The sequence below is a fragment of the Protomyctophum bolini genome, assembly GCF_963924005.1.
Source record: "Protomyctophum bolini genome assembly, chromosome: 6".
NCBI lineage: Eukaryota > Metazoa > Chordata > Actinopteri > Myctophiformes > Myctophidae > Protomyctophum > Protomyctophum bolini.
In genome coordinates, this window is record NC_137867.1 from 38,841,784 (window position 1) to 38,868,829 (window position 27,046).

Below are 27,046 nucleotides of genomic sequence, written 5' to 3' on the forward strand. Positions count from 1 at the left end.
AAGCGGGCCGCGGTGTAACACTCCAGGGGTGACGCCGCTGTGGTTTCAACAAGCCAGAGAAAGAATTATGTATGAACGACGCAACAAATCTAGACAATATATCGTTAATTTTGAACCACGTGAACCCTACACTAGCGTCCTTATTCTGGGGTGAACATTTGGCAAAAATAGCAGCTCTACACGCAGGCTCAAAGGATGTCACGTGTGTGTGTGTGTGTGTGTATATGCACTTGCAGCTTGATGAGGAGAGGCAGCAGGACGTGTGCGTGTGTGTGTGTGTGTGTGTGCGTGCAGGGGGGGCAGCAGCAGGACGTGTGTGCGTGTGTGTGTGTGCGTGCGTGCAGGGGGGGCAGCAGCAGGACGTGTGTGTGTGTGTGTGTGTGCGTGCGTGCAGGGGGGGCAGCAGCAGGGCGTGTGTGCGTGCACAGCATCTCAACGGCCCGGTTAAGCAGATATTTATGTGTTTATGATAAAGAGAGAGAGAGGGAGGGAAATAGAGATGTATCTCCTCACATTGGGCCCGGGATTAGCTGTTAGCTGTGTGGAATAAATAATTTATCTTTCTAAAACTGCAGCTTCAGAAAATCACCACATCTGCCTCTTTGATGTGATGCTGGCGCACTGCCAGGCTGTTTGGTGAGTGTGTGCGTGTGTGCGTGCGTGTGTGTGCGCGCGTGGGACATTGCAAGGCACTGGTGCAAGGGCAAGGTATATCGTTGCTCTTATCTCATATCATAGTTTTCGTCAATTAATATAAACTTTGATCATACTACGGAATCGCACAAAGGCATCGAAAGTAGCAGTTCTATACAAGCTCGCGCCACATTTTGAGCTTGTGGTTCGTTTAGGAGGTTTCCACCCGACAGAGACCATGAACTCAAATATAAAGACTCAAGTAAGTGTGTACCCCAGGCTTTGATGGAGAGACAGAGAGATCGAATTGCCGACCGACATTACAGGTTACAAGTGAGGCATGTCGACATGTCGGTCGGTGATTCCATCTCGCCCCTCCTGCTTCGATGGCTGCACACCACGTCCCGCGTTCGATTCCCGAGCACCGGCGGCAGATTCTTGCTGCGTGTCACTCCCCCACTCTTTACCTGTTCTCCTGACTCTCTCATCTCTCCACTGTACTGTTTGTATCAATTAGTCTCTCGAGACTTTTCCTCCTTTATTTGCTGATGGGTTCTCAGATTGGTATCACGTAGACCTCTAGACATACTGTACCTGTACAGAGCTGCTACTTTTACTTTTTAAATCGGAGGGTTTTTTTGTTTTGTTTGTACAGTGTTTAAATAGTTTGGAGAAAGAATGCTGCTATTTGTCCCAAAATGACTGCAAAATATTGGTGCTATTTGTTTAAAAAAGGAAGACACAATGTGACATGGCTCGGTTTACACAATGCAGTACCCCCTGTAGGATAACATTCCCCATGTTCAACTGCTTTGGCAATGTAAACATTATGTCGTCTCATGCCAATAAAGCTCTTTTGAATTTAATTGAATTGAATTGCAATGCATAAAAGGTAAAAACCCCAAAACAAAGATAACTTAAAACCCTATGCGCTTAGTTGATCGGGGTACCCCAGGGCTCTTCACTTTTTGGATAGGCAGAAAGCCGGAGAGGTGAGGACAAAGTCAGTGAAGTAATGACATGACCAAGAAGAGAAGTGACCGAGCAAGATAGAAAGAAATGGAGCATGAGAAAGAGAACAGTGATTTCTGCCATAACTATATAGTGGAAAGAAAGAAAGAAAGAAAGAAAAAGAAAGAAAGAGTGAGGTGGATTCTTTTCAGTTTGACCTCTGCTTCACATCCTAAAGAGAAAGGTTTCTGTTGGTGTGTTTGTGCGTTTGTGAGTGCATGCATGTGTGAGTGTTGTATGTGTGTTGTATGTGTGTTGTGTGTGTGTGTGTGTGTGTGTGTGTGTGTGAGGGCATATAATGCATCAGGGTGGCAGGAGGTTGTTTGCCACTGATCACCCTTACCCACCTCCCCTCGGGGCCTCTCATCACCTCTCGCCACACCAAACACTCCATCAAGCTCAAGGTCGTACGCGCACACGCACACATGTACACACACACACACACACACACACACACACACGCGCGCCAACGACCACAGGCCACTCCACTTTCCGGCACCGCAAGACCCCCTTCACCCCGGCTGACTCTCCCCTGCCTCGCCTCACCTCTGCCCCCTGGCCTGCTCTCATTCCCCCGTCCTTCCCAGCATCCATCCATCCACCCAGCCCAGCCCGGCTGTGATGAATGGGACTCCATTACTCTTCTCCTCTGCGTTGGCCTGGTTGGGCTGTCTGCTTACCAGCAGCCAGACAGCCAGACGGACGGGACGCTCCTCTCCTCCATCACTCCACTATAGTGGAAACTAACGGGGGCAGAAACCTCTTATCTCAGTTTTTTAACTTTTTGCGTCGTCCCCCCCCCATACATACTGCAGCATCACGCAGAAACATCAAAAGTATAGCAGATCCACAAGCTCGAAACGTGCGACGATGTGAAGCGTATATAGATCTACTAATTTAGCTGGGTTTTTTATTTTTATTTTTATCCTGAAAGGTTTCGAGGTTTCCACCGAGGTTTTCCAGGCGATATGCCCGTCCTATAATTGGAGTCCTCACTAATGCCTGTGTCTCCATAGTGGCCAAGTCTGCACAAAATGCCACAAAGCATGCATGCATGAATTTCCACAAAACTTTGCACCTACAGTGTACAGTATACTGTATATACGTTCAAGGAAGAACCTCCAACTCAAAATGTTCCAAATTGACCTCATGGTGCGATGGCACTCGATTTGTGAGATCATATATGCAGACACACAGACAGACCCTCTTCTAGGCAACTCACCTCTGGGGAGCCATGCTGAGAAAATGGTGTGTGTGCGTGCGTGTATTGTACTGTGCGTGCGTGTACTCTACTGTACATGGGTGTCTGTGTGATCCTATATGCTCTCGCAAGCACTCTGCTTTAAAAACTAAAAGAACGAAGAAAAAAAAAACTCCACAGCGACGTATGTTTTGGCAGCAGCCGAAAACACCAGGCATTCCCCGTGGCATGTGAGATCCCTCTGCTCGTTACTGCCTCGTGTGCCAAGCGACGTCTATACTGTTACTTCTGCGGATCACACAGATCAACTGAGCCCAACTTTTTCCCACTGATGAACTATGCACAAAAGGTTATCGCTGTCGCTGTCGTGGGGGGAAAACCTTGTATGTCCAAAACTTTTCTTTTGTATAATTTAAAAAACAAAGAAAGTTAACGTCAAAATTTTAAAAACAAATCTTCTAAATCATGACAGTTTTCTGAAAAACTTCCATAGCAGTGGTTCTCAAACTATTTCATGTCAAAGACCCCAAAAATGATATGTAATTGGCCGCTGACCCCCATCTTAAAATACGGTATGTTGTTCCAGGGACCCCCCCAGAAGGAAAGATTTGAGTTAAAAACGTTCGCTCTAAAAGAATATACTATATATTCAAAGATTTGCGCAACATTTTCTCAGATCTACAAGCTCGTACAGTATATAGCGCGGCACTCGGTGCTCGGCGCTTTGAGCTTGTAGATCTGCTATTTTTTCAACATCTAAAGTATGACATAATGCTCCAAAAGGGGTTCGCGTTCAAGGATTAAAACAGTGGATCTACAGGCTCAGAATGCGCCACTACGCGTTGTGAGCCTTTAGATGGGCCATTACGGCCATTATCCATGATCCCATCAAAATAGCAGATATACACGCTCACTTCATGCCACGCTGCAAACTTGTACATCTGCTATTTTATTGTTTAATAGTTTATTTATTTTTAATAACATAAATCTTCTCTTCTCGGGGTCGTAAAAGTTTGAGAACTTCACTGATTTAGAAGAAATCTGCCTCAGGCTTTAAAGGGGTTAAAGGACAAATTTTTTAGGTTATTAGAGAAAGTAAAAGATGAGTATTATTATTTTTTTCTTTTGCTGCTTTCTTTCCTTTTGGCGATCTTAGCTATTTTTGACAGGGGGGGCAGGGGTATTCGAACTTTATTCGAATTTTTTACATGATTTCTTCATTAACACATTTTGTACATAATACGTCCTGAAACGTCATAAGGATTGGAACCGAGAGGTGCCTTAGACGTCTGTGGACGTCCTAGCGACGTCCAAACGACGCGGGGCGAGATAATAATATTCAGAATAATTACTTTTTTTTTTTTTGGCTTTTCGCTTGCCGTATGCTAACGCTCTGTGAAACTATTAGCTTGTCATTGACTCCCATGTTAGCGCGGCGGAAAGAATGACTCGTATCTCCTCATCCAGGGCGCTCTCCGTGGTGATGAATGGATCGATATGCTGGCTCTGCGTTTCTGCTCCTCATCCGTCTCTCCCGCAAAATATGAACTCTTTTTGGAGCGTATATAAATATATTAAGATGATCGGAGATTGTGATGGCACTTTGTCAGTCAACTTTTTTAAGAAAGTATTTCCGGTTCATGGCTTTCAAAATAGAAGCGATCACTACTCTGGCGGAGATGGGGGAGATGCCATACTGTGTGTCGTAGACTCAATATGTCAGTTTGTCACATTCAATAGATCCTGTGATCTTTTGTGGCCAGATATAATTTCTTGGGGCATAGTAGGACTATAGTAAATAATACATATATAGCCCCATGTTCGAATGCCCCCTGTTAAAAATAGCAAACAATAATAATAATCATACTCATCTTTTACTTTCTCCAATAACAACCTAAAACATGAACCGTGGTTGAAAAAACCACAAAGTTGTCCTTTAATATATACGAAAACAAACCATACAAAGTTGAAATATGGAGATAAGAGTTTTCCTGGCTGACAGACATCTCTCCGGTGCGGCGCGGTGTAGGTTGAGCGGCTCCTGTGAGCTCTGTACCGATGTAAGTACAGTACCATACCTCCCGTGGAGACCCCCAGCAGGGTCGGTGGAGCCCCCCCCCCCTTCCTCCCTCCACCTGCCTCGCTCTGATTGGATGGAATCTGGAGCACACGGCGGCTCTTGGCAAAGCGGGCGCCGTGTGAATGTGAAAGTCAGGCGACATGTCGGCGCGAACGTTCTCCTCTTAACAAGAGTCATAAAAGAGTCATGTATGGGTAGCAGAGAGGATGCATATTTGATTAACCTTTTTTTCTTTTTGAAGACCTTGATCCTGGCCCCTTCACACACACACACACACACACACACACACACACACACACACACACACACACAAACACACACACACACACAATGCACACACCAACGATAGCAAAAAAAAGAATAATAATGAAATCTCATTTTTAAAACAGTGGATGTTGGAGATGATGTCTGTTGCTCGGTTGAGCATTAATATGTATTATTAAAAAGAAAAAATCTTAAGATGGCAGGAGTTGTGGCAGGTGAGGTGATGAATCAAAAGCAGTTGGAAGAAAAGCGAGTCTGGCAGTGTGCCGTGGGTTCGACTCCCGATCCCGACGGTCTTTACTGCGTGTCACCCCCCATATCTCTCCCCATTTCATGTCAGCCTATATTCATCTATTCCTCTATCAATAAAAAGATAAAAGGCGAAAGCCTTTTCATATATATATATATATATATATATATATATATATATATATATATATATATATATATAAAAAAGCAGCTACAAGCTACAAAAAGTTGAGCTGGTTTCAATAGTGTACATAGCTTTTATCTTTTGTATCTCCCAGTGTGAACGCAGCATTACTGTACTCAAACTGCTTGTTCTTTCTACATGTAGAGTAGCTCTGGTCCATAGCGTTAAGGGCTTCTCCTCAACGCTATACTTTCAACTTCCTGCACAGGCATGAAAGACTGCAAGCCTGTCGACTGCTGAAAAAATAAAAAGAACACTTTCGCAACTCACCAATGCAAAGACGGTTTTGTGGAGTCGAAAGCGGACGTGGGCGCACTCTGATCCCCCACCACCACACGTCTAAAATACACCATTAACCCAGAAAACAAAATGATATAAAATGTCCACGGGAAGGATAATTCTGGTCAATGGGATTTTCTACTGACAAGATCTGTAGAGGGCGCTGTGGAGTAACAAAAAAATAACTTTTCTTTTCTCGCCAAAAAGTGCATTTTATACGTGTGGTGGGAGGCTAAGAGTGCATCCACTATAGGGAAAGTAGGCTTTCTTCACCACAAAACCATTTTTGTATTGGTGTCTGGTGAGTAGCGAAATCGAATCGTTATTTGTATTTTCGCAGAAGTCGCCAGGCTGTGCTGCATTTCATGCAAGCACAGGAAGTCGAGAGTAACATAGCCTTAAGGCTAAATGGACCGGAGCTACGTGTAGAGATAAATCAGCAATTATTTGGTGTAGAGTCCACACCAAATATTTTCACCAGAAACAGCCAGACTATCGGTCCCCCCCACACACACCACCACCACCACCACCAGAATATATGGTTAAAAACCGGGACCTGCACAATGGCTCCAACAAAGTGCAGATCAGCAGTCAAGCCTCCTGCCGCGGCCCGTTTCACCGTCTCAAAGCACAGCGAGAGACACACACACCATCACCCCTTCATCTACCCGACCGTCACCTCTGTGGCGGTGGAGCATCTTTCGACGGTGGATGGATGGGAGCGCCCTGCCATGCAGCAACACCCATTACCTCCACCAGCACCTCAGGGAGAAAGGAAGGCTGAGACAGGGAAAGAGAGCTGTGTGTGCAGTGCGTGCGTGTGTGTGTGTGTGTGTGTGCGCGTGTGCGTGCGTGATTTGCAGGTTGTGTGTGTTTGTTTTAGGCTGACAAGGAGAGCACAAGGCCAACAGAGAACACAGCCCACCAGCAGGGCCACAGGCCGGTGGGCGGCGGGACTACTTGGATAGACAATGAGCCATATAGAGGAGGAAGACACACGTGACTCCCTCTTCCTCTGCTGTGTCGCCCAGGTGGGCTTAACCCTAACCCTAACTTAAACTTCACAAACACTATGCCTAAACCTATACCTTAACCTCACTAACATTCCTTAACCTTAGGGTTAAACTTCACAAACACTATGCCTACCTTAACCCTAACCTCACAAACACTACCTTAACCTTAGGGTTAAACTTCACAAACACTATGCCTAAACCTAACCTTAACCCTAACCTCACAAACACAACCTTAACCTTAGGGTTAAACTTCACAAACACTATGCCTAAACCTAACCTTAACCCTAACCTCACAAACACTACCTTAACCTTAGGGTTAAACTTCACAAACACTATGCCTAAACCTAACCTTAACCTCACTAACACTACCTTAACCTTAGGGTTAAACTTCACAAACACTATGCCTACCTTAACCCTAACCTCACTAACACTACCTTAACCTTAGGGTTAAACTTCACAAACACTATGCCTAAACCTAACCTTAACCCTAACCTCACTAACACTACCTTAACCCTAACCATTAACTTCACAAAAAATATGCCTAAACCTAAACTTAACCCTAACCTCACAAACACCATTCCTAACCTTAACATTACAAAAACTATGTCTTCAAGCGAAAGGTTTTATTGAGCAAGGGCAACTCAACACGTTTCGACACTAGGTCTTCGGCACGGTCTGTGCCTAAACCTGCCCTAAAAACCTCGTCCACCTGGGGCGAAACACCGGGGGAAAGAGAGAGTCCGGAAGAAACACTGCAGCAGACTTTAAAGAGCTGGACCCAGGCAGCACACACACACACACACACACACACACGGACGTATATGGCTGGACGCCGTATGCAGGACACTTACCACCATCACTCGTATCCACTCAAAGTGCCAGGAAGCCAATATATCCTGCAGGATATGACTTCCTGACAGAGCGCTGTCCTCCCTGCAGCTCCGCGCTGGAGCTGGGTCCTTGTGGACAGGTTACATAGTGGCAGTTTTACTATGGCAACTTTCAAACACAACATAAATATTAAAATGTGAATAAAAAGAAGATAAGGGGACTGAGTTATTAAAGGAGACGGAAGAGGTTATAAAACAGAGAGGCTGGAAGAGAAAAAAGAGATGGGGATGGTCTAAAGAAAGAGATGGAACGAGTTAAAAAAGATAGAGAGCGAGTTAACAGAAATGGATAAAACGGAGAAGGAAAAGTGATAGAAGGGTAGATTGAATGATTTATGTTTTTACTGACAAAAACAGGATTCAGGATTAAAATTAAAAAATAGCAAAGTAGCAGCTCTACAAGCTCAAAACGTCAAACATTCACACAGTTGAGCTGTATCATGCTAGAGAGAGTGTGTGTGTGTGTGTGTGTGTGTGTGTGTGTGTGTGTGTGTGTGTGTGTGTGTGTGTGTGTGTGTGTGTGTGTGTCAGAAAGAGAGAGACCATACAAACAAACAAGCTGATCTACAAGCTCACAACACGTTGCAACTATTTTCCACTGTTTTTGCGCGACACCGTTGTAAGCCAAAGTGTAAAATCATGCTGACTGTATGTATGCTTAATCGATTATCCGAAAAAGTAATCGACGGATAACCGTTTAAAAATTATATAATGGACGGTTGGAGTAGTATAGACTAAAATGTGCATGAGTTCCTGCCAGGGTCTCTCCAGGGACAGAAGAAAGAAGAAAGGAAAAGAAAGACAAGAGGAAAAATGAGGCGGAAAAGTCAAAAGCATGACACTTTTCATCCTCCACCAACAGCGAGAAGAAAGGAACACAGACCCCGACGTCTCTCTCCATCTTCTTCTAACCATACTTCCCCAACCCCATTTTTTACCGTCTCGTTTGCCTCGACAACCGAAACAATGGGTCCTTGCTACCTCAGGACAAATCCCAGAACCCCCCAGAACCATGTTTCAGTCACACATTTTCCACACTTTCACATTTCCCCTAAAATAAATGCAGATCACTGGCATCCTTTTAAACAGGCCTGAACCTTTCAGCAGGCAGTCCCTTTAGACATATGGGCTCCATTTTAGCCTTTTTTTTTACTATTTTGAAAAACATTTTTGAATAGTTCAACTAGCCAATCTACATTGACACCTTGTGAGCTTGTAGACTGGCCATTTTATCTATAAAAAATGTTTAGCAAAATAGGAAAAAAAAGGCAAAGAAGTTTAGGGATAAGGGGTTTAGCGGTGACTAAAATGGAGCCCGTGTAGGGGTTAAAATCCGGGGTAGAACAAGAACATTATTAACAATTATTTTAATAATAATAAAAAAATTGCTTACAGCTCGTTTGACAAATATTGTATACTGGTTATACTGGTTTTATGTCATCACATTGTTGACTAATTGAGATGTGTCACTAACTCTCTCCCTCCCTCCCTCTCTCTTTAGGTAACATCACAATTTTATAATTGCACTGCACGTAATGTATGAGCGATTTGGTTCGACAAATAAATGTCTTGAAACTAAATGGCACGGCAAAGCTGCACAACCTTGAGTGCATTATTGCTAATATACCACCGTAACAGTATGTATTATTAGGGGACGAACACTAAAACCGCTTTGTTACTATACCAGTGGCTGTTAGTGACCGTTGCTAGGTTACAGGTTAAACAAAGTGGATGTGTTCCAAGTGCCATAATTGGAAGACACAACTGGCTCTCTCTAGAATGCCTCTCAGCCAATCGTGATGCGAGGTCAGGACTAATATGACGTGATACATATCATTCACATTTTATTTATTTATTTTTCAGGGACTCATTAGCTGAGAGAGACATGAAGCAGGGACACCCTTACAAAAACGTCTTCATAGATTTCATAGATGGCTTCATAGACTTGTTTGACGGCACTGTCATCAGTGTTGTGCTTGTTGTTTGTTTAGTATTGTGGTTGCTATAGGCAACACAGTGAACGTGCTTTTTGTTAAACTTTGCACAACAGAAAAAGTTAAGCTTTTGGTCATGCTTCACACACTGTTGTCACTTGTCACGCTTCACATGACATCACAATAGACCAGTAAGACGCCCTTTAGGGCGAGGTCGTGCTAAAACAACAGAGCTTCATATGGCACAGTTAAGAAGCAGCAGTCCATATAATTATGTAGCCTAGATTCAGGTGATGATCCAGTCTTCTCCATGACACGCGCCGTATATGGAGGGTTTGATGAGGTCAGATCAACATATGGAATGAATTCTGTATTGGCCATATATGGAGCATGTCACGAGGCGTAACGGGCGCAAGATGCAGGTTTTCATAGTAAACTGCAAACTGCAGTCGCAATAATATAAATGGTAAGACGGAATTCAGTTCCCAGTGGATTCCTGGCGACTCGCAAAATCACAATATGTAACATAAAGACTGAACTAATTACCAACCAGACTCCTCGCGTCAGTGCAACCACACGTTCCACCTTTCTACTGTAGTTTATACATGATTTCTTCTATGTCTGATTCACGATAATGTGTATTTTCAGGCATTTTAACCTTCAATACTTGGTCAACTTGACCTTTGCCTTACTTACTTTGCTCTTGTTTCCTTAAAAGCGTGTGAGCTTGTAAATTGTCTATTTTCTGCAAATGTTCCCACCAAAATAGGGATAGTGTGGTTTAGAAATATTTGTTCCTATAACACCCCCCCCCCCCCCCCCTCCCGGACCACCTGTTGAAGAACAGCGTACTACATCAAAGACATGTGATATAATTATAAGATATAAGATATACATGTGATATAAGATATAAGAGAGAGAGAGAGAGAGAGAGAGAGAGACAGAGACAGAGAGAGACAGAGAGAGAGGGAGGAGACAGAAAGAAAGAGAGAAAGAAAGAAAGAAAGAAAGAAAGAAATAAGAGTGCAGAAGAAAGCCAGTATATGTACTGTATAGGAAAGCAAGATGGCCGCGTACACGTGCATGCGCTGCGTGTGTGTGTGAGAGAGTGCGCGTGATTGTGTGTGAGTGAGCAGTGAACAGCGTAAGCCTGTAAGCAGGACATGATTGCAGTGTGTATGTGTGTGTGTATCTTATCTCATGTCAGGTTCTCCTGAGGCAGGTGGAGTCAGGCACACACACACACACACACACACACACACACACACACAGAAGACAGAATGCTGCTGGTGCTACAGTGACCAGCCAACCGTGGGAGAGGCTAATCTCTCTCCTCCTTCACACTCTCTCCCTCCCTCCCTCCCTCTCTCTTTAGGTAAAGCCCCCTCTGGGAGATAAGGGGCTATCATATAGCCCTGGCCACCACCGCACGCACGCACGCACGCAGCCTGGAGGTGATTATTTCACATCAGCTCTGGACAGTGAGCTTACAAGGACACATCATCATCATCATCTCATACATACTGTAGGTCCCTGTATGCCTGAAGCTACAACACAGTAAACACAGCACTGAGTCACCTGCTTATACCTCCCATGGCCTCAAAGTAAAACCTCCTATCTCCATTTTATTTTTTACTTTTTGTCTTTTCACTTTTTCCCATAAATGAGCGTCCTACTTGATCGTAAATGGTGGTAAATGTTGCATTTATATAGCGTCGTTATCCAATGCGCTTTACATACGTACTTGCTCTGGCCTGACACCTATTATCCAGCTATTGTATTACACATTGGGTGAAAAAAAGATGGCTTAACCACACCCCTCGGGGGAGTGGAACCTAACCGTATACCACACACACACACACACACACACACACACCGATGGCGGACGAAACCATGCAAGTCATCAACCTGCACATCGGGACCAATTAGGGGTTCAGAGTCTTGATCAAGGATACTTCGACACTAACTCTGGGGGAGCCCGAGATCCATCTGGGAACCTCAAGTTTCCCATGATCCGGCCATTCTACCATACAGTCACTCTATGCCCCAGAGCCACTGCCGCCCACAGAGTTGAGACGTAGCATTTAGTTTGACTCGGTTCCACAGGTGAACTATTTTGAAAATAGCTGAAAGTCCTTAAATTGTAACTTTAGAAAATGTGCAAATACCCTTTATACACTTATGCTGTACTGTATGTCTGTTTGTTTACTGTTGAGCGAGAAAACAACGTTGCACATTAAGCTAATCATCTGGGGACCCCCAAAATCCCACAGGTTGAGAACCACCGAAGGAGAGAAATGAATCACTGCAAAAGCTATGCTGGAAGAGCACATTGTACACGACATTCAAAAGTGTATTTTTTTGTGAAAACAGATAAGGTTATTCACGCCGAGGATGGCAGACCATTGGCAGAGAGAGACAGACAGACAGACAGGTCAAGGAGAGCGACAGATAGCACAGCCCAGCACACTGGACAGACTGAGACGTGCACACGCACGCACACACACACACACACACACACACACACACACACACACACACACACACACACACACACACACAGCAGCCGGGTACAAACTATAGAGAAAGGCTACAAGGACATCTAGACATAATAAAACAGCCTGCGAGCGAAAGGCCATGCTGCTCTCCTCGTGCATTATAATCACTGAATTAAACCGTCTCCTCAGAGACGCCTCTCACTGAATGGATTCCAATTACATGCGAGTTCCTCAACAGCTTTGTGAAGTCTGCATGCCGCGACGCTAACTTATAAGTCAGTAGAATTCTTCAAGGGTGCGACCAACGATCCACCTGATAGAGCAATTGCCACGCACGATGGACTGAGCGTGAACACTTTGAGTTCCCATATAGAATATGGGTGCGTGTTTTAAACAAACAATTAAAGCTGCTATAATCAATAATATGTCAACATTTAATGACCTTTTTATTGTATTTTTTGGTATTCAGACAGCCAGCAATGGGTAAAACGCTGCCAAAAACAATTTAGTCTCTGTGACACATCTAGGGGCCGCAATCTGCATTCAAAGATTTTCCTAGAAGCTTTGTCATTGGTCGATTTGCCTGTCAACTTCATAATTGGTTAGTCATTTCGACCGGGTTTTGTTCGACCAATGACAAAGCTTCTAGGAACATCTTTGAATACAGATTGTGGCCCCTAGATGTGTCTCAGAGACTACTTTTTTACTCATTGCTGGCTGTCTGAATACCAAAAAATAAAATAAAAACAAAGTCAGTCAAAGTTTGACATATTATTGCTTATACTTTCACATTTTCCCTGAAATAGTGAAAATATTAGCCCCATCTACAAGATCACAAAACAGGCACCGGAATCTGACACATTTTGAAATAAAAAAGAAATTAATAATATTAATAGTAATACAAATTGAACATTGAACGTAACGCCATGTCCAAAAAGGACCACGATATTGACGCCAGGTTGAAAGTGGATAAAACATTTTCAATTGCATTTATTTATATAGACAGGTTTTCAATAATGTATTCAATCGACAAAAACATATTTTCAAAACTATTGACACAAAGTTATTATCAGCCTTTAGTCCAGCAACAAAAAGGCATATTATGAATATGAACTTTGAAGATTCTACACTCACCCACTCACAATAAACAACAAAACAAGGTTCCATAATTATGGAACAATCTGCTCCTATAAAAACATGTGGGTTGATAAAGAATAGCTCATTTGGCCCTCAAAGAACCTAAAAAGCATCATATTGTTTTCGAGCAGTGCTTCTCAACCTTTACCCGGCTGCCATGTCAAGTGGTCAGAGGAGTGGTCCGCGTGCCAACCCACAGTCTGAGAACCACAGCCTACTGTATATTCATAAGGTATATCTTTGTCTTTTGTACATGATAAAACAGACAGTTATGACTCACGACCAAATTTTAATTTCTGCATTGTGTGTGCGCACGTGTGTGAGTGAGAGAGTTTGTTTTAGTACAATAAGAATTCAGGATTCCATGTAGAAGGTCAACAGACAACCAAAAATGTTCAAATGCAGAAGCAGAAATAAACGCGCGCATGCACACCCAGGCAGACAGACACGCATAAGCAGGCGCAGAAAAACACATGCCAACTCGCACGTGCACACGTGCACACAAACAAAAACAAATACAGTGCTCGCACAGAGGTGGAGACACTTTAAAAGAAACCCCATGCCTCTAACATTCTTTCACCCTTCGTGTGCCAGCCTGGCTCTAACCATCAAGCCTGTCCGTCATCATCAATTAGCCGGGACGCTGGGCTTTCATTGAGATTAAGTGACTAATATCTGTGCTTGCTCCACAAAGTAAAAAGACACTTTTCGCGTCTGCCCCCGGCAACACATCCACTAAGTTAAAACACATGCGGGTGATAGGGGTATAGGGGTCCTCCTCCTATCCCGCCACGCAATGAAAAACAGGTGCTCCGCTTTCTGGCCATGTAATACCCCATTTAGCCTCTGGAGCAAAGGTTATCCAGCTAATAGCTGCCTCGTGGTGCACTGGGAAGAGCCGCGTGCACATGGCCAGGCCCGAAACATCTGGGACGGATTGCACATACTTGCAACATATGCTTCAAGTTCAATTAAAATGAGGCCTTGGCACATTTATTAATCTCTCTCTCTCGCTCTCTCTCTCTCTCTCTCTACATCTCCCCTTCTCTTCATCCCCCCGCACCATCTCTCTCATCTATGGGTCCGTGCCATAAAAAAGAGGGGCCTCCTCCTCTGACCCGACCTTCATACTTAACAATCTGAAGCCGCGCTGTAAGGTAATGAGAGCGTCAGCTGCCCCCTATATCCCCCTCCCCCTCGGTAACCCCCCCCAAGCACACAGCCCCATGTGAGAGACAAATTTGTTCAGCCTCGAAACTCCCATTTGTTGTGCACTTAACCGGGGTCTGAGCAACAAGAAGGGAAAGACGAGGGAGGGCGGGCGGGGGCGGAAATATCGGAGAGAGTACGTACGTATGTGTCAGAATGAAAGGCGAAGAAGAAGAAAGGCAACGAGGGGTGGGCGAGGGGAGGTGGTGGTGGGGTGGGTGTCTGGCTGGTATGGGTGGCGGGTGGGGTTGGTACGTGGGGGTGGTGGGGGCGCGAGATAAAGCCAGGGGAGGAAAAAAAATAAGAAAAATGCTCCCCTTTCAACTTCCCTACAGCTCAAATGAAATGGTAACAGTGAAGGGGAGCGATAGATCAAAATGTATGAAGCCAGAGTTGGTAAATTGTAGCCTTTGTGGCTGCTGTGCTATCCTGGCCCCCCAGCCCCGCGTGGAACGCAAAGAGCAAGGCCCTTCTTATGTGAAATAATCAGTTCAGCAGCGCTCAATCTGAGCAAGAGAGAGAGAGAGGCCGAGAAGGCGGCTTCTGCCAGAGCTCACCCTCATTTCAATATGAAAGTCGAAAATGTATTTCGTATAATCTGCATCTTTTCAAACGCCTGTATTTTATATTTCTTTTTTCTCTCTCTCTCCCCCTGAGAGGAGGAGGGAGGTGGTGGTGATGGTGTGGGGGGAGACGCGGCGTTGATGAAGGACGAGAGTGAAGAAGAGGAGGCAGAGAGGGGTTCAAGGTTGCTCACATAGCCTCATCTTCGCTGTTTTTCAGCCCTCAGAACTTTGCAGCTGTGAACCTTCGCTTTTTGCTCTTTAGCGGCGGCGCGCCAGCGGGCGGGAGGGCGGGTGGGGGGACGGGCGCTGGGGGATGTAAAGCACACATGTCTGTCTTGTCTTATATGACTCATATACCGCTCATTGTATATACTGTACTGTATATATATATATATATAATTATATACAGTACTTGACCCTGCTAATTGCTTGGTTGACCTGACCCAGTCTGACCTTCTGTCTGTTTGTCTGTTTTGTCGGTTTTGACTGGCTGCACAAAAAAAAAGAAAACAAAAAAACAGATCTGTTCCGTTAACCCTTACAACAAAAAGACTTGCCCTTGAGAACTTTCTTTAGCAAAAAAAAAACCTGGTGACAGAGGTGGGTGGTGTAGCAGCACTACACTAGACTCAGGATGTCTTCAGGCAAAGTCACTCTCCGGTATCACATTATCGCAGACAAAGCCCCTTTAATATATATATATATATCATTGAAAGCAACCTAGATCTTCTACCCCAAAAATGAGCAGTCATAGCAAGCAGACCAACGCAAATTACCATATCGTAGGCTACCCAACCTTTAAACCACCGCTGGCGTGCGCTGGGACTGCGAATGCATCAAATATCAAGCCAACTAATTTCCCCCAATCTAAATTGTTTGAGGGGTGAAGGTCCGTACGTTGTTTCATGGAGAAAGACTTGGGTTTCACCACCGAAACATTTTATCCACACACGGTAGGCAATCCCTTCCCCGGCACATCCCAGGCGTAATTTTCCTCAAGGTTCTCATTTTGACCATCGTCTGTCTACTACAATTACGCATCAACGGTCGGGTGGAAACCTGGTATCTCCATGTTTCTGGAGATACCAGGTATCGTGGTGTGACGTCTTGTGAACTTGTAAACCTGCTATAGTCTTGTCAGAGTGAACGTGGCTAACAGTGTATACTGTCTGTGGGTTTCATGAACATTGAACCAATGGAAAGCATCAATAAGAGCGTGCGACTAAATCATAAACATTATGTCATTGTTTCCCCTCAAAAGTAACCATTTGGTTGGACAATGGACATACACGGTTTCTGTCCGACAGCGACCATTACAGCTTTAACGGCCATTTCAAATGCGTTCCCTATTTCCCTCTATATCCCCCCTCCCAAAAAAAAAAAGATAGGGGAATAGAGAACTATGGCGTTTCAATTACCCTTCCCAGGCGGAACATGGACGGGCGTGTGTGTGTGTGTGTGTGTGTGTGTGTGTGTGTGCGCGCACGCGCTATCAAGTAGCATTTGTTTCAGTAGCTGTTGGTAAAGCGTAAACGAGCCATGGCCGTAAAGCGGCCACCTGTTGTTACCTGATAGTGTCTGGACAAGCCCAGATGCTGTTTAACTGCGACATAAAAGCCCAGTGAACGCCACTAAATAGCTAACTAAGCACTTTATACGAGAGCTCTACGCCGTCAGGAAGCAAGGGGCCTGCATGTGCCGGTAGCTGAAAGGCACTAGTGTAAAGTAGAACCGAGTGCATTTTTACTCAAGTTACTGTACTTAAGTAAATATATATGGTTTTGAGGTTGTTGCTGTCGGGCGGAAACCACCTATTTTCATATTAGAACTTTTTGTATTCATTTGTTTGTTTGTTTGCTTATTTATTTATTTATATTTCTTCGTATTGCCTTACATGGTCACAGGGACGTGCCGAGAGTGTTAGAGGGGCAGGGGCTGAAATCCCATATAAAGAGGGCACTTTTGGACGTAAATAGCGAAAATAGCAGATCTACAAGCTCTCAATGTGTCACGCTGTGACGCGTTGAGATTTGTGGATCAGCTATTTTCTGGGCGGAACCCAGCACTCTTTAGGTGTACGACATGGATTCCTAAACACATTTGTTCAACGCAAAAATACTGTGTTCAAGTTCAGAAGACTTTGGTAAAAAAGCAATTCTCCTGAATGCTGGCATGGAAAGGAGTAGCGTTTGCACATTTCTTTCACCATAGCAAATTCTGCATTCGTGGTCTGGAAAGGGCAGTTGTTTTACAGATGGGTAAAAGGGCAGGGAATGGAGCCCCCTTCGATGTCTATGTGTGCACGTCCCTGCATGGTCATACATACTGCATCTACAAGATCGAGCTTGGAGATCTGTTACTTCTGAATTTGAATCCTGAAAAGTAGGCTAACAGTTGTGGTTTTTGGACATGTAGGTTTCCATCCGACACTTTGAAATTTATTTTAAAAATAATTAATTAAAAGTTTCATTGTGATAATTATAAACAGAAATGTAAAGTATATTGATACAAGCCGGAAGAAACACAGTTGATTAATTGATTGATTGATTGATTGATTGATCGATCGATCATTAAAACATGCTCTGAAAATGCACAGGGCCCACACATCTGACCACTTAAGTAAGTTTATGTCCATTCAATTACGAAAAAACACAAAAGAACATTGAGATAACATAAAGAACATTGAGATAAGATGTTTCTGCCCGACAGAGACATTAACCGTTGAGAGAAGGCTGTATTGATTGATTGAAAGTTGTATTAACAGTTTGTAGAAGGTACAATTCAAAGAAAGTACAGGTCAATACAAAATCTGCTACGAGGATAAAACCAGAAAAAGCACTATACGACTTGTTTACATCAGGGTCCTCCATTTTCACTTCTGTTCTATGCAACAACAAAAAATAAATCATCATATACACAGTTAAATAAAATTAAAACTAGGGATTCACATTTCTTAACGGATGTTGGTAGGGTATTCCACATTTTAGTGGCATAGGAATTAATTTAGCCCCTTGTTGGAGCCAAATCTGGGTTGAACGTGGTTTGTGGAACTTCCTCTGGTGTTGTGAGAGTGGACTTGGCTGACATTGAGGAAGTATTTAGACAGGTACATGGGTATCTTGGTGGTGTAACGAATCTTGTAGACCTGCAAGATGCTGTACTGAGCACAGCATCTTGCGACAGAGTACAGTGTACTCTGTCGTCTACCCTAATAAGACATTCCAACCTAACAAAATGATACTATCACTCTCGTCCTTTCTGCCCCGTCTCATTTCACCCTTTCCCTGACCTCTGACGTCAAAGAGAAAGAAAGAAAGAAAGAAAGAAAGAAAGAAGGAAAGAAAGAACTCACAGACTCATTGGTCTGTGAGGATGTGTCAATGTCTCACACTGTGTGTGTTTGTGTGCTCTGACCTTGTCATCTTTGTCATAGTCTTCATCCTCGTCTTCCAACAGGTCCTCCATTGCTTGCTGAAAGTCATGACCGAGAGAGAGAGAGAGAGAGAGAGAGAGAGAGAGAGAGAGAGAGAGAGAGAGAGAGAGAGAGAGAGAGAGAGAGAGAGAGAGAGAGAGAGAGAGAGATGGTAAAACACAAATCCGGGTATAAGAGGAAAGTTACATACTGTAGTGCTGCTTTAAGTTTCACTTAAAAAAACTTTAGTGTCACACTAGCATGTGGCACTGCCTTTGCTTAGTTTGAGTTACTTTTTCCTCTCTCTTCTGCACTCTCTCTCTCTCTCTTTACTTCTTTTGTTTTATGCATGCTTATGCCATTTTATAATTGTGTTTGTTTCCTTTGCTTGATATTCTATGTAAACCACATTGAATTGCCTTGTTGAGCTATATGTGCTATAGAAATAAAACCTTATTGCCTTGCCTTAATTTGCCTAATTTACCTAAATAATTCATAAAAAGTCGGAAAATGTTTCTGTCTGACAGCGACATATTACCACTGTTGGACTGTTTGTGACTCAAAACTATTTGAAGATTTTGGAATAAATACATGATTCCAGATTTTTGCCTTTTATGGTTATTTTTTTCATTTTCAGTTACAGATATCGTGATATATCGTTGATGAAATCTCTTGCAATAATATCGTGATATTATCATTATGGAGGGCCTCATATCGCCACAGACATCGTATTGTGAGGTACCCATGTCGTCCCATCCCTATTATTTATTAATAGACAACAACATAGACAACATGAACATATGTATTGATGATGGTGGCAGAGTATAGTGGTCCTTTAGGTCAGTGGTTCTCAAAGTGGGGTCCCGTGACCAGGGGGTCCCCAGCTAAATGATAGTTAGGAACCAAATGGACCATTATGGGACTGTTTTTGATTGATTGATTGAATTGTTAACAGTTTGCAGAATTCTCAATACAAAAACTGTTAACTGTGAGTGGACGACACCATAAAGCATTACACTTGTTTACAATAATAGGGCCCACCATTTTCAATTCATCAAAGAGTACACTCTCAAAGTTAAATTAACATTGATTTTACAATATAAATTGGTGTGCCAGAGATACAAATGCCATTAAATGGGGGTCTGTAGACTAACATGCATATTAAACTGGGGGTCCATGAAATTAAATGGGTTGAGAATCACTGCTAGAGCCGTACAAATCTTCTCTTATGAGGGCCCTTGGCATATATTTTTTAATGGGGGTCCGCAGGATAATTAGTATCAATTTGGGGGTCCTTGACATGAAAAAGTTTGGGAACCAGTGCTTTAGCTTCCGTTGCTCCAGACTGTATGACGGAAACATTTGAAAAAAAAAACAGTCTGACAACACGAGACAATGACTCATCTGAACCATTCCATGACCTCTTGACCTCATGTCTTCTCTCCATCCACCCATCCATCCATCCACCCACCAATACTAGGACCACAATGGAAACAAGGTCTTTGCGTTATCCTTTTCTAGCTAATGTCTTACATTTCTGTCTAATAAATTATTCAATCAATCAATCAAAATATATCCGTACATCCATCCGTCCGTTCGTCCGTCCGTCCGTCCATCCAGCTTTCTCTCTATCTGATCTCAGAGGAGGTGACAGTGTGTGTGTGTGTGTGTGTGTGTGTGTGTGTGTGTGTGTGTGTGCGTGCGTGTGTTTGTGTGTGTGTGTGTGTGTGTGTGTGCGTGCACGTGCGTGTGCGCGTGTGTGTGTGTGTGTGTGTGTGTGTGTGTGTGTGTGAGAGAGAGAGACAGGAGCCTCTGGCGCACATGCACACACGTCACAATGACAGAGAACAGCAACTATGTGCTCCATTGGTGCAGGACGGGTAGAAGTGGAACAGCTCAGAGACCCCCAGACACTCAGAGACTAGGCAGCATATCGCCACTGCTGTCGGCCAGGAACCTCTCATGTCCACAGTCTGTTCTCGTAAATGAACCGCCCTATACTGTACTGTACTGTACTGTACTTGATGATACTTACAGCGTCACAAGAAAGCATGAAAAGTAAGCATATCTACTTTTGAATTTGAATCCCGAAAAGTAACGGATTGGGACATTGGGTTTCCACTCAACAGGGACAATATATGTAGACAGACACACACACACACACACACGGAAATACCCACAGAAAAGTCACACGTGTATAGGTAGACAGACACATATACTTAAGCAATATCACACAAGAGGGTGTGGTTTAACGTGATTATTGCCTCGACAGTGATGCGGTCATGGAACGAGATTCTGCAAGCATCACTGAACCAAGCATCACTGAACCATATCGTCCCCTAAAACCTTTCCTTTTCAATTATGAAGTACACATTTGACTGAGCAACTTTCACTTGTGGTCGAGTCAAATTTGATCAGAAGTATAATCGTCTCTTTTGTGGCGGAACCTGGAAACCTCCTATATCCAAAACTGCTACTTTTCAGGTTTGAAATTCAAAAATATAGCAAAAAAAAAAAGGCTGAATCTACAAGCTGATTCTTGTTGCTTTTCGAACAACTTTTCCAGCATGTGGATCTGCTACTTTTTATGCTTTTTTTGGCTGTATTATGATCAAGTAGGGCATTAATTTACAAATAAAAACTAAAAACGGTAAAATATGGAGATAAGAGGTTTCTGCCTGTGTGACTGAAGTACTGTGGTTGGGAGTACTGTGTCCACCAACAACCACCTCTTCACCACAACCCTCCACCAACTCTTCAACTAATCATTACTGAAGCAAACAATAGCTTTTGTCTTATGGCGCAAACGTGTGTGTGTGTGCGTGCGTGCGTGTGCATGCGTGTGTGCGTGCGTGTGTTTTATTGGAATAAGGCGGTGTGGGGGGTGGTGTGGTGGGGGCTTGGCAGAGCGGTGGCTGACATAAGCCTCTTATGGAAATGCTGCTTCCCATAGAAACAAAGAGAGGTTCAGCACAGTACTGGAGTGTTGGGAGAGTCAATAGTTCTTTCCGTGCACGCATTGGGGTTATGGTGCGTGTGTGTGTGTGTGTGTGTGTGTGTGTGTGTGTGTGTGTGTGTGTGTGTGTGTGTGTGTGTGTGTACTATACTTGTGAGGCTCAAATATCCCCCACCAAGCATAGCAGAATTTGTGGAATAGACATTGCGAACACAATTGTTGTCCTGTCCAAACACGAGAAATTGTTGTTTTTGTGGGGTGACAAAAACTGATTTTTATAGGATATACAATTAAGAACATATTAAAGTTGGGTTTAGGATTAGGCATTTCAGACGTTAGATTTAGGGATCGGGTTTGTACCTGACAGTGTTGCTGCACCAAAAATAGCAGATCTACAAGCTCACAACGCACCGCACTGTGGTGCGTTGTGAGCTTGTAGATCTGCTTTATTTATTTTTTGCATAAGCATAACTGGCTTTAAGGGTTAGGGTTAAAATGGCAATTGTAAAATTGGCGTCATTCAATGTCATCACAAGCATAGTAATACTGTGTGTGTGTGTGTGTGTGTGTGTGTAAATCACAGGGGTACTCTACTCTGCGTGCCATGCGCGTGGACTTCACAATTACAGCTGTCTGACTGTACACAGCAAGTGGTTGGTTTATATACCCACTTCACCGAGACTCCATTACCGCCAAGACAATCCAACGCCCAGAGCTCGCTAACCATCTCGACCGACGCAGCCATGAATACGCAGAGCAGAGCAGAGATATAGACATACCGCAGTGGAGTGGGGGGAATATCTGAACCCGGCCAAGGGGGGGAAAGATGGGTGACGCGATACTGCGAAACAAAGGCCTTCTGGCAAAGCGCTAAACAAATAAAATATAACTGTTTATAGAGTCATCACGGTTTCCTCCCCAAATCCGTTCGCCCATGCCAAAACACAAACATAATGGATTCCTCCGCACGCGGGCTTTGCCGGGGCATGCCTGGCATGCGCTCGCAACTTTAAACAAAAGGGAATGAGTGAAAGCGAGCTGTGTGGAGAAAGCATGACCTAGAGAGACACAGAGGCTGATTGAGTCGTTTTCTCCGCTCTCCTCTCCTCTCTGCTCGCCTCTCTCTCTCTCTCTCTCTCCTGCTATCGCCCCTGGTTACAGAGAGAAGTCATGTTCCCCGCGACGAGACACAGTGTAAAATTAATAAATAAAAAGACGGGCAACATGTCATCTGCACCGAAGATTGCCATGGCTAAACGCAACGTGCCGCAGTAGCTATGCCGCCTCAGTAAGGGGATGTGTGAATTTCACCGGTGGAGTTGATGAATTTTCTCTCTTTTTTTTTTACCCCCATCTCTTCCTTTATTCCTCTCCTCCCTTCTCCCATTCATTCTTTCTCCCTCTCTCTTTTTCTCTCTCCGTTAAGGCCTGTTTGCGGTGTGATATCATTTGTGTGATTCTGTTATCACGTACAGTTTGAATTACCATCATTACCCACACGGCTGCATCAAAGCTTCCGTAGCGACTATAAGGGATGGCGCGCGGGTGGCTAGCATCGCGTCACCCGCAGAGAGGCGCCGGGCCGCGGCCCGTTCAGGTATATCTGCTATAAGGTGGGGAGGAGGAGGATTAACATATACCACCCTATTCAAATGATACAGGCTATACACACCACAACATGGTTACACTCACAGATTACACCGTGTCCCATGAATACATTCACAGATGGTGATAATGCGGAGGGGGGGGGGACGACAACAAAACAAAATAACAGGAAACACATGAGAGCAATAGGGTGACATTGAGAGTTCAAAGGACTGTGAACGGTATAACTACAGTAACTACAGTAACTACAGTGACGGCTGCAGAGCCTGAAGGCCTGCTTGGTGAGACAATGCTTCTCCATCCCAACCAGAGCAATAACATCATTCTCTTTGCTTGTCCTTTCCCTTCTGTTTCTTCTCTCTCCGTGTAGAGCTTCTCGCTATACTAGTCTCTGTCGGGGTGGGAATCATATTATGTCCAAAACTGTTTTCAGGATTCAAATTCAAAAACAGCAAAAGTATAGCAGATCTGCACCAGCTCGAAACCCGCCACATTCGTGTGTGGCTATTTTCTAGGTGAAAAGCTTTGGTGTATACAGGGGGGGGGGGGGGGGGAAAGGAGCAGACAAAGTACAGAGACCAAGGGTCAAGTTTACAAAGTATCGAGAGTATGAGAGAATGCACGAGTAAACGGTAGCATAATCGGAATCGGCCATAAAAATGTCATATCGGTATCGGAATTGTCTCAAAATAATACAGATTATTTAATAGGTTTTTACCAGCAAAAAAGACCTAAGGATAAGAGTGTGCAGTGTGAAAAACTCACTGACATATCTGGTAAGGAGACACATATAGATATATGGTATATGGAGAGGTATAGGAGAGTTTACCGCTGTAACCAAACTGTCTGCACCGGGAGAGATGAACGGCAATGTATGTCTAGGGATGTATATACAGTATATATATATATATATATATATATATACTGGATAGACTGACTGGATCAATGAAACAAGCAACCACAGCACGCACGTACGCCCCTGGAGCAACCACCGTCATTTCACCCTCACTCAGAAATATCTTTCTCCATTCTCTCTCTGTGTCTCTGTGTCTCTATCCCCCCCGCCCCCATCTCTCTCTCCTGGCCCGGCTGGATTCCACCGTCTCCCCTTCCTTCCTCCTAACCTTCCCAATGACAGCCGCAGGGGGAATTGACGCCGAGGCAGACATCCTGGCCAACATGAAGATATACTCTCCTCCTTTTTTTCCTCCCGCTCTCCCCCCCTGTCCATCCCTCCCTCCCTCCCTCCCTCCTCCATCCCTCTCTGCGTTCCCCTGCTGTTCAGCCTCTTTGATACGTGAGGGGGTTTTAACCTCTCCAGCTGCTGATGCTTGGCCGACTGGTTAGCCGACTGGCTGGAATTGGCTGACTGGCTGACTGACTGGCTGGCTGACTGGCTGGCTGGCTGAGGATTTGTCTATGCAAGCGTGTGTGCGTGTGGATTTGTGTATGCAAGCGTGTGCTTTGAATGCATGTTCGTATAATATGTGCACTGCGTGTGCGTGCGTGTGTGTGTGTGTGTGTGAGAGCGAGAGAGAGTCGTTTGTGCGTCTTTGGGCATGTGTGTGTATGTGCGTGCGTGCATGCGCCACTGAGCGTGCGGTTCAGGGCAGGGCCGTGCATGCATGTCGTGATCCAGACAGACCCGTACGGGTCCTTCACAAGCTGTCAGAGTCGTGCCCCATCGGATGGGGGAGGGCAGGGAAGGTGCAGGGGCTTCCGTCTGCACTGACCGCCCCCCAGTCAGAGCTCGCCCAGCAGGGGGGCAGCGTGGGGGTTGAGGCCTCCCGGAGCTGGCGGTTAGGGGTGAGGGGTGGAGGAAGGGGGGCCGAGGAGCTGGAAGCTGGCGGTTCGGGGTGAGGGGTGGAGGAAGGGGGGCCGCGGCAATATGGAGAGTCCGCGTGTCAGTCCGAGTGACGAGCGCAGCAGGAACACTTTCGCCCACAGTAGATTTAACCATTTTATTGCAGCAAACAGACTATTGTTTTGATTGGCGCTGGTGGCTCCGTCCTTAGCCATTTAACCCGTTTAGGCCAGACGTCGAAATTAAAAAAATGCTAAATCCTGAAATATCTATGTTTCATATCTACTGATACACCAAAAGGGGTTCCTGGACATCACATCATCATGCGATGAAAACGACTCACTGCACGTTGCAAAAACCTATGGGAAAGAAAATGACTGATTGGTCCAGCAGTTTGCTAAAGTAGCTCTGGACACAGGCAGACAGCTAGTCTCCTGCAATGAATGAATGAATGACATTTTTGTCTTGTCTTAAGACTTATTCCTATGGGATTTTATGAAAAAATAAATAAAAAATCCAAAATATAATTATACAACTTTTACATACTGTAAAGACGGACAATATTTTTTCCAGTGAGTGTTACTGCATGTTTGGATTTGGAGTCCACTGTGATTGTGTTTCAAAAGACAGAAAAAAACCCGGCGTAGACAAAACATACGCACAAATATGCTGTGGCTCAAACTTGGGGGTTTCCGAAAGAAAACCAAAACTCAACACAAACAACCACAGGGAACGCTATTGACAAAACGACAACAGCAGCAGCAACAACAACAACCACAACAGCAGCAGCCATGCAGAGCCGAGGCATGCAGACAACCCAGAGCTGCTGACACCGTTAGCACGGAGCACATCCAAAGGTTTGGAGAGAGAGAGAGAGAGAGAGAGAGAGAGAGAGAGAGAGAGAGAAGGGAGGCTGGGAGCATTCGGCGGAGACATCACTGACGCCTGGCGTCCCGACCGATGTGTGAAAAGGGCCCCGTACGTACGTACGTACGTCTTCCCGTCTCTCAGCCTGCCAGGGTTGTCTGCTCCGCCAGAAGACGATGGAACTGAAGGGAAGGGGCGCGCCATGAGGAGCACACGGAGGAGCGCGAGGTGAGAGAGAGAGAGAGAGAGAGAGAGAGAGAGAGAGAGAGAGAGAGAGAGAGAGAGAGAGGCGCGACGGCAGGGTGGCACGGGGGAAATCAGCCAGGGCACATGCGGCTCCCAGTTAAAAGTGACGTGACCTTTTTGATTTTGTCACCTGTCACCGACTGCCATGTCTGACGCGCTTGCTGAGGAGCGCCTGCCATCATCATCTTCCTCATGCAGGCTCCCTCCTCCTCCTCCTCCTCCTCAGCCTTCGAGGAAGGCAGCAGACGCATCCTTTCCCCCGCCTCCTTCGTGTCTCTCTCTCTCCCTCTCTCGCTCTCTCTCTCTGCCTCTCTCTGCAGCTGTCGCTCCATCTCTCTTGTTGACACGTCTCTCAGTCTCTGCGTGGAGAGGATTCTCTCTCTCTCTCTCTCTCTCTCTCTGTCTCTCTCTCTCCTCCTATACATTGCTGTTCCCTTCTCTCCGTCTGCCTCTCCTTTTAATTCTCTTCCTCCAGGTGGAAATGAGGAGGTGTGACGAGCTTTAACCCATTCAGGCCTGACATCGAAAAACAAAAACAAAAAAGTTTTCGGATTTGAGGCACATTTTAACGATTTTTCAAAAATAGCAGACCTACAAGCTCGTAGGAGCTTGTAGATCTGCTATTTTTCAATAGCTAAAGCATAACGTAATGCTAACCCCAAAAGGGGTTCCCGCCCAAAATGGTTTAATGGGCTGAGTTCACATCCTTTTTTTCCCCTCCCCCGACTTCCTGCTTTTTGCTAATATTGATGGTGCTCCTATAAGGCTGTCTCTCTGCGGGTCTTAATGAGGGCAGGATGTCAAGGTGAGCTGTTTAGAGATCCGCGCTCCGCCTTTGGAGACGCGGATATAGCGGTACGGAAGAGAGAGAGAGAGAGAGAGAGAGGCTAAAAATGACTATACGAAGACTCAAAGTGAGATGCCATTGAAGTAGAATCGAAGCAGAAGCGGTTTCGAAGCCGCCGATTCCACGTGTGTCAATCACAAAGTATTTTAATGATCCCCCCC

The 27,046-nt window shown here is 44.8% G+C and overlaps 1 protein-coding gene across 1 annotated transcript in view; it reads right to left on the reverse strand.

Moving 5' to 3' along the window:
* mctp1a (multiple C2 domains, transmembrane 1a) overlaps positions 1 to 27,046 on the reverse strand; it is a 216,046-nt gene that overhangs the window by 31,700 nt on the left and 157,300 nt on the right. Inside the window, exon 16 of the mRNA XM_080764938.1 lies at positions 18,563 to 18,619. Within this exon, the coding sequence (XP_080621064.1) occupies positions 18,563 to 18,619 (57 nt within the window). The remainder of the gene's footprint in view (positions 1 to 18,562; positions 18,620 to 27,046) is intronic.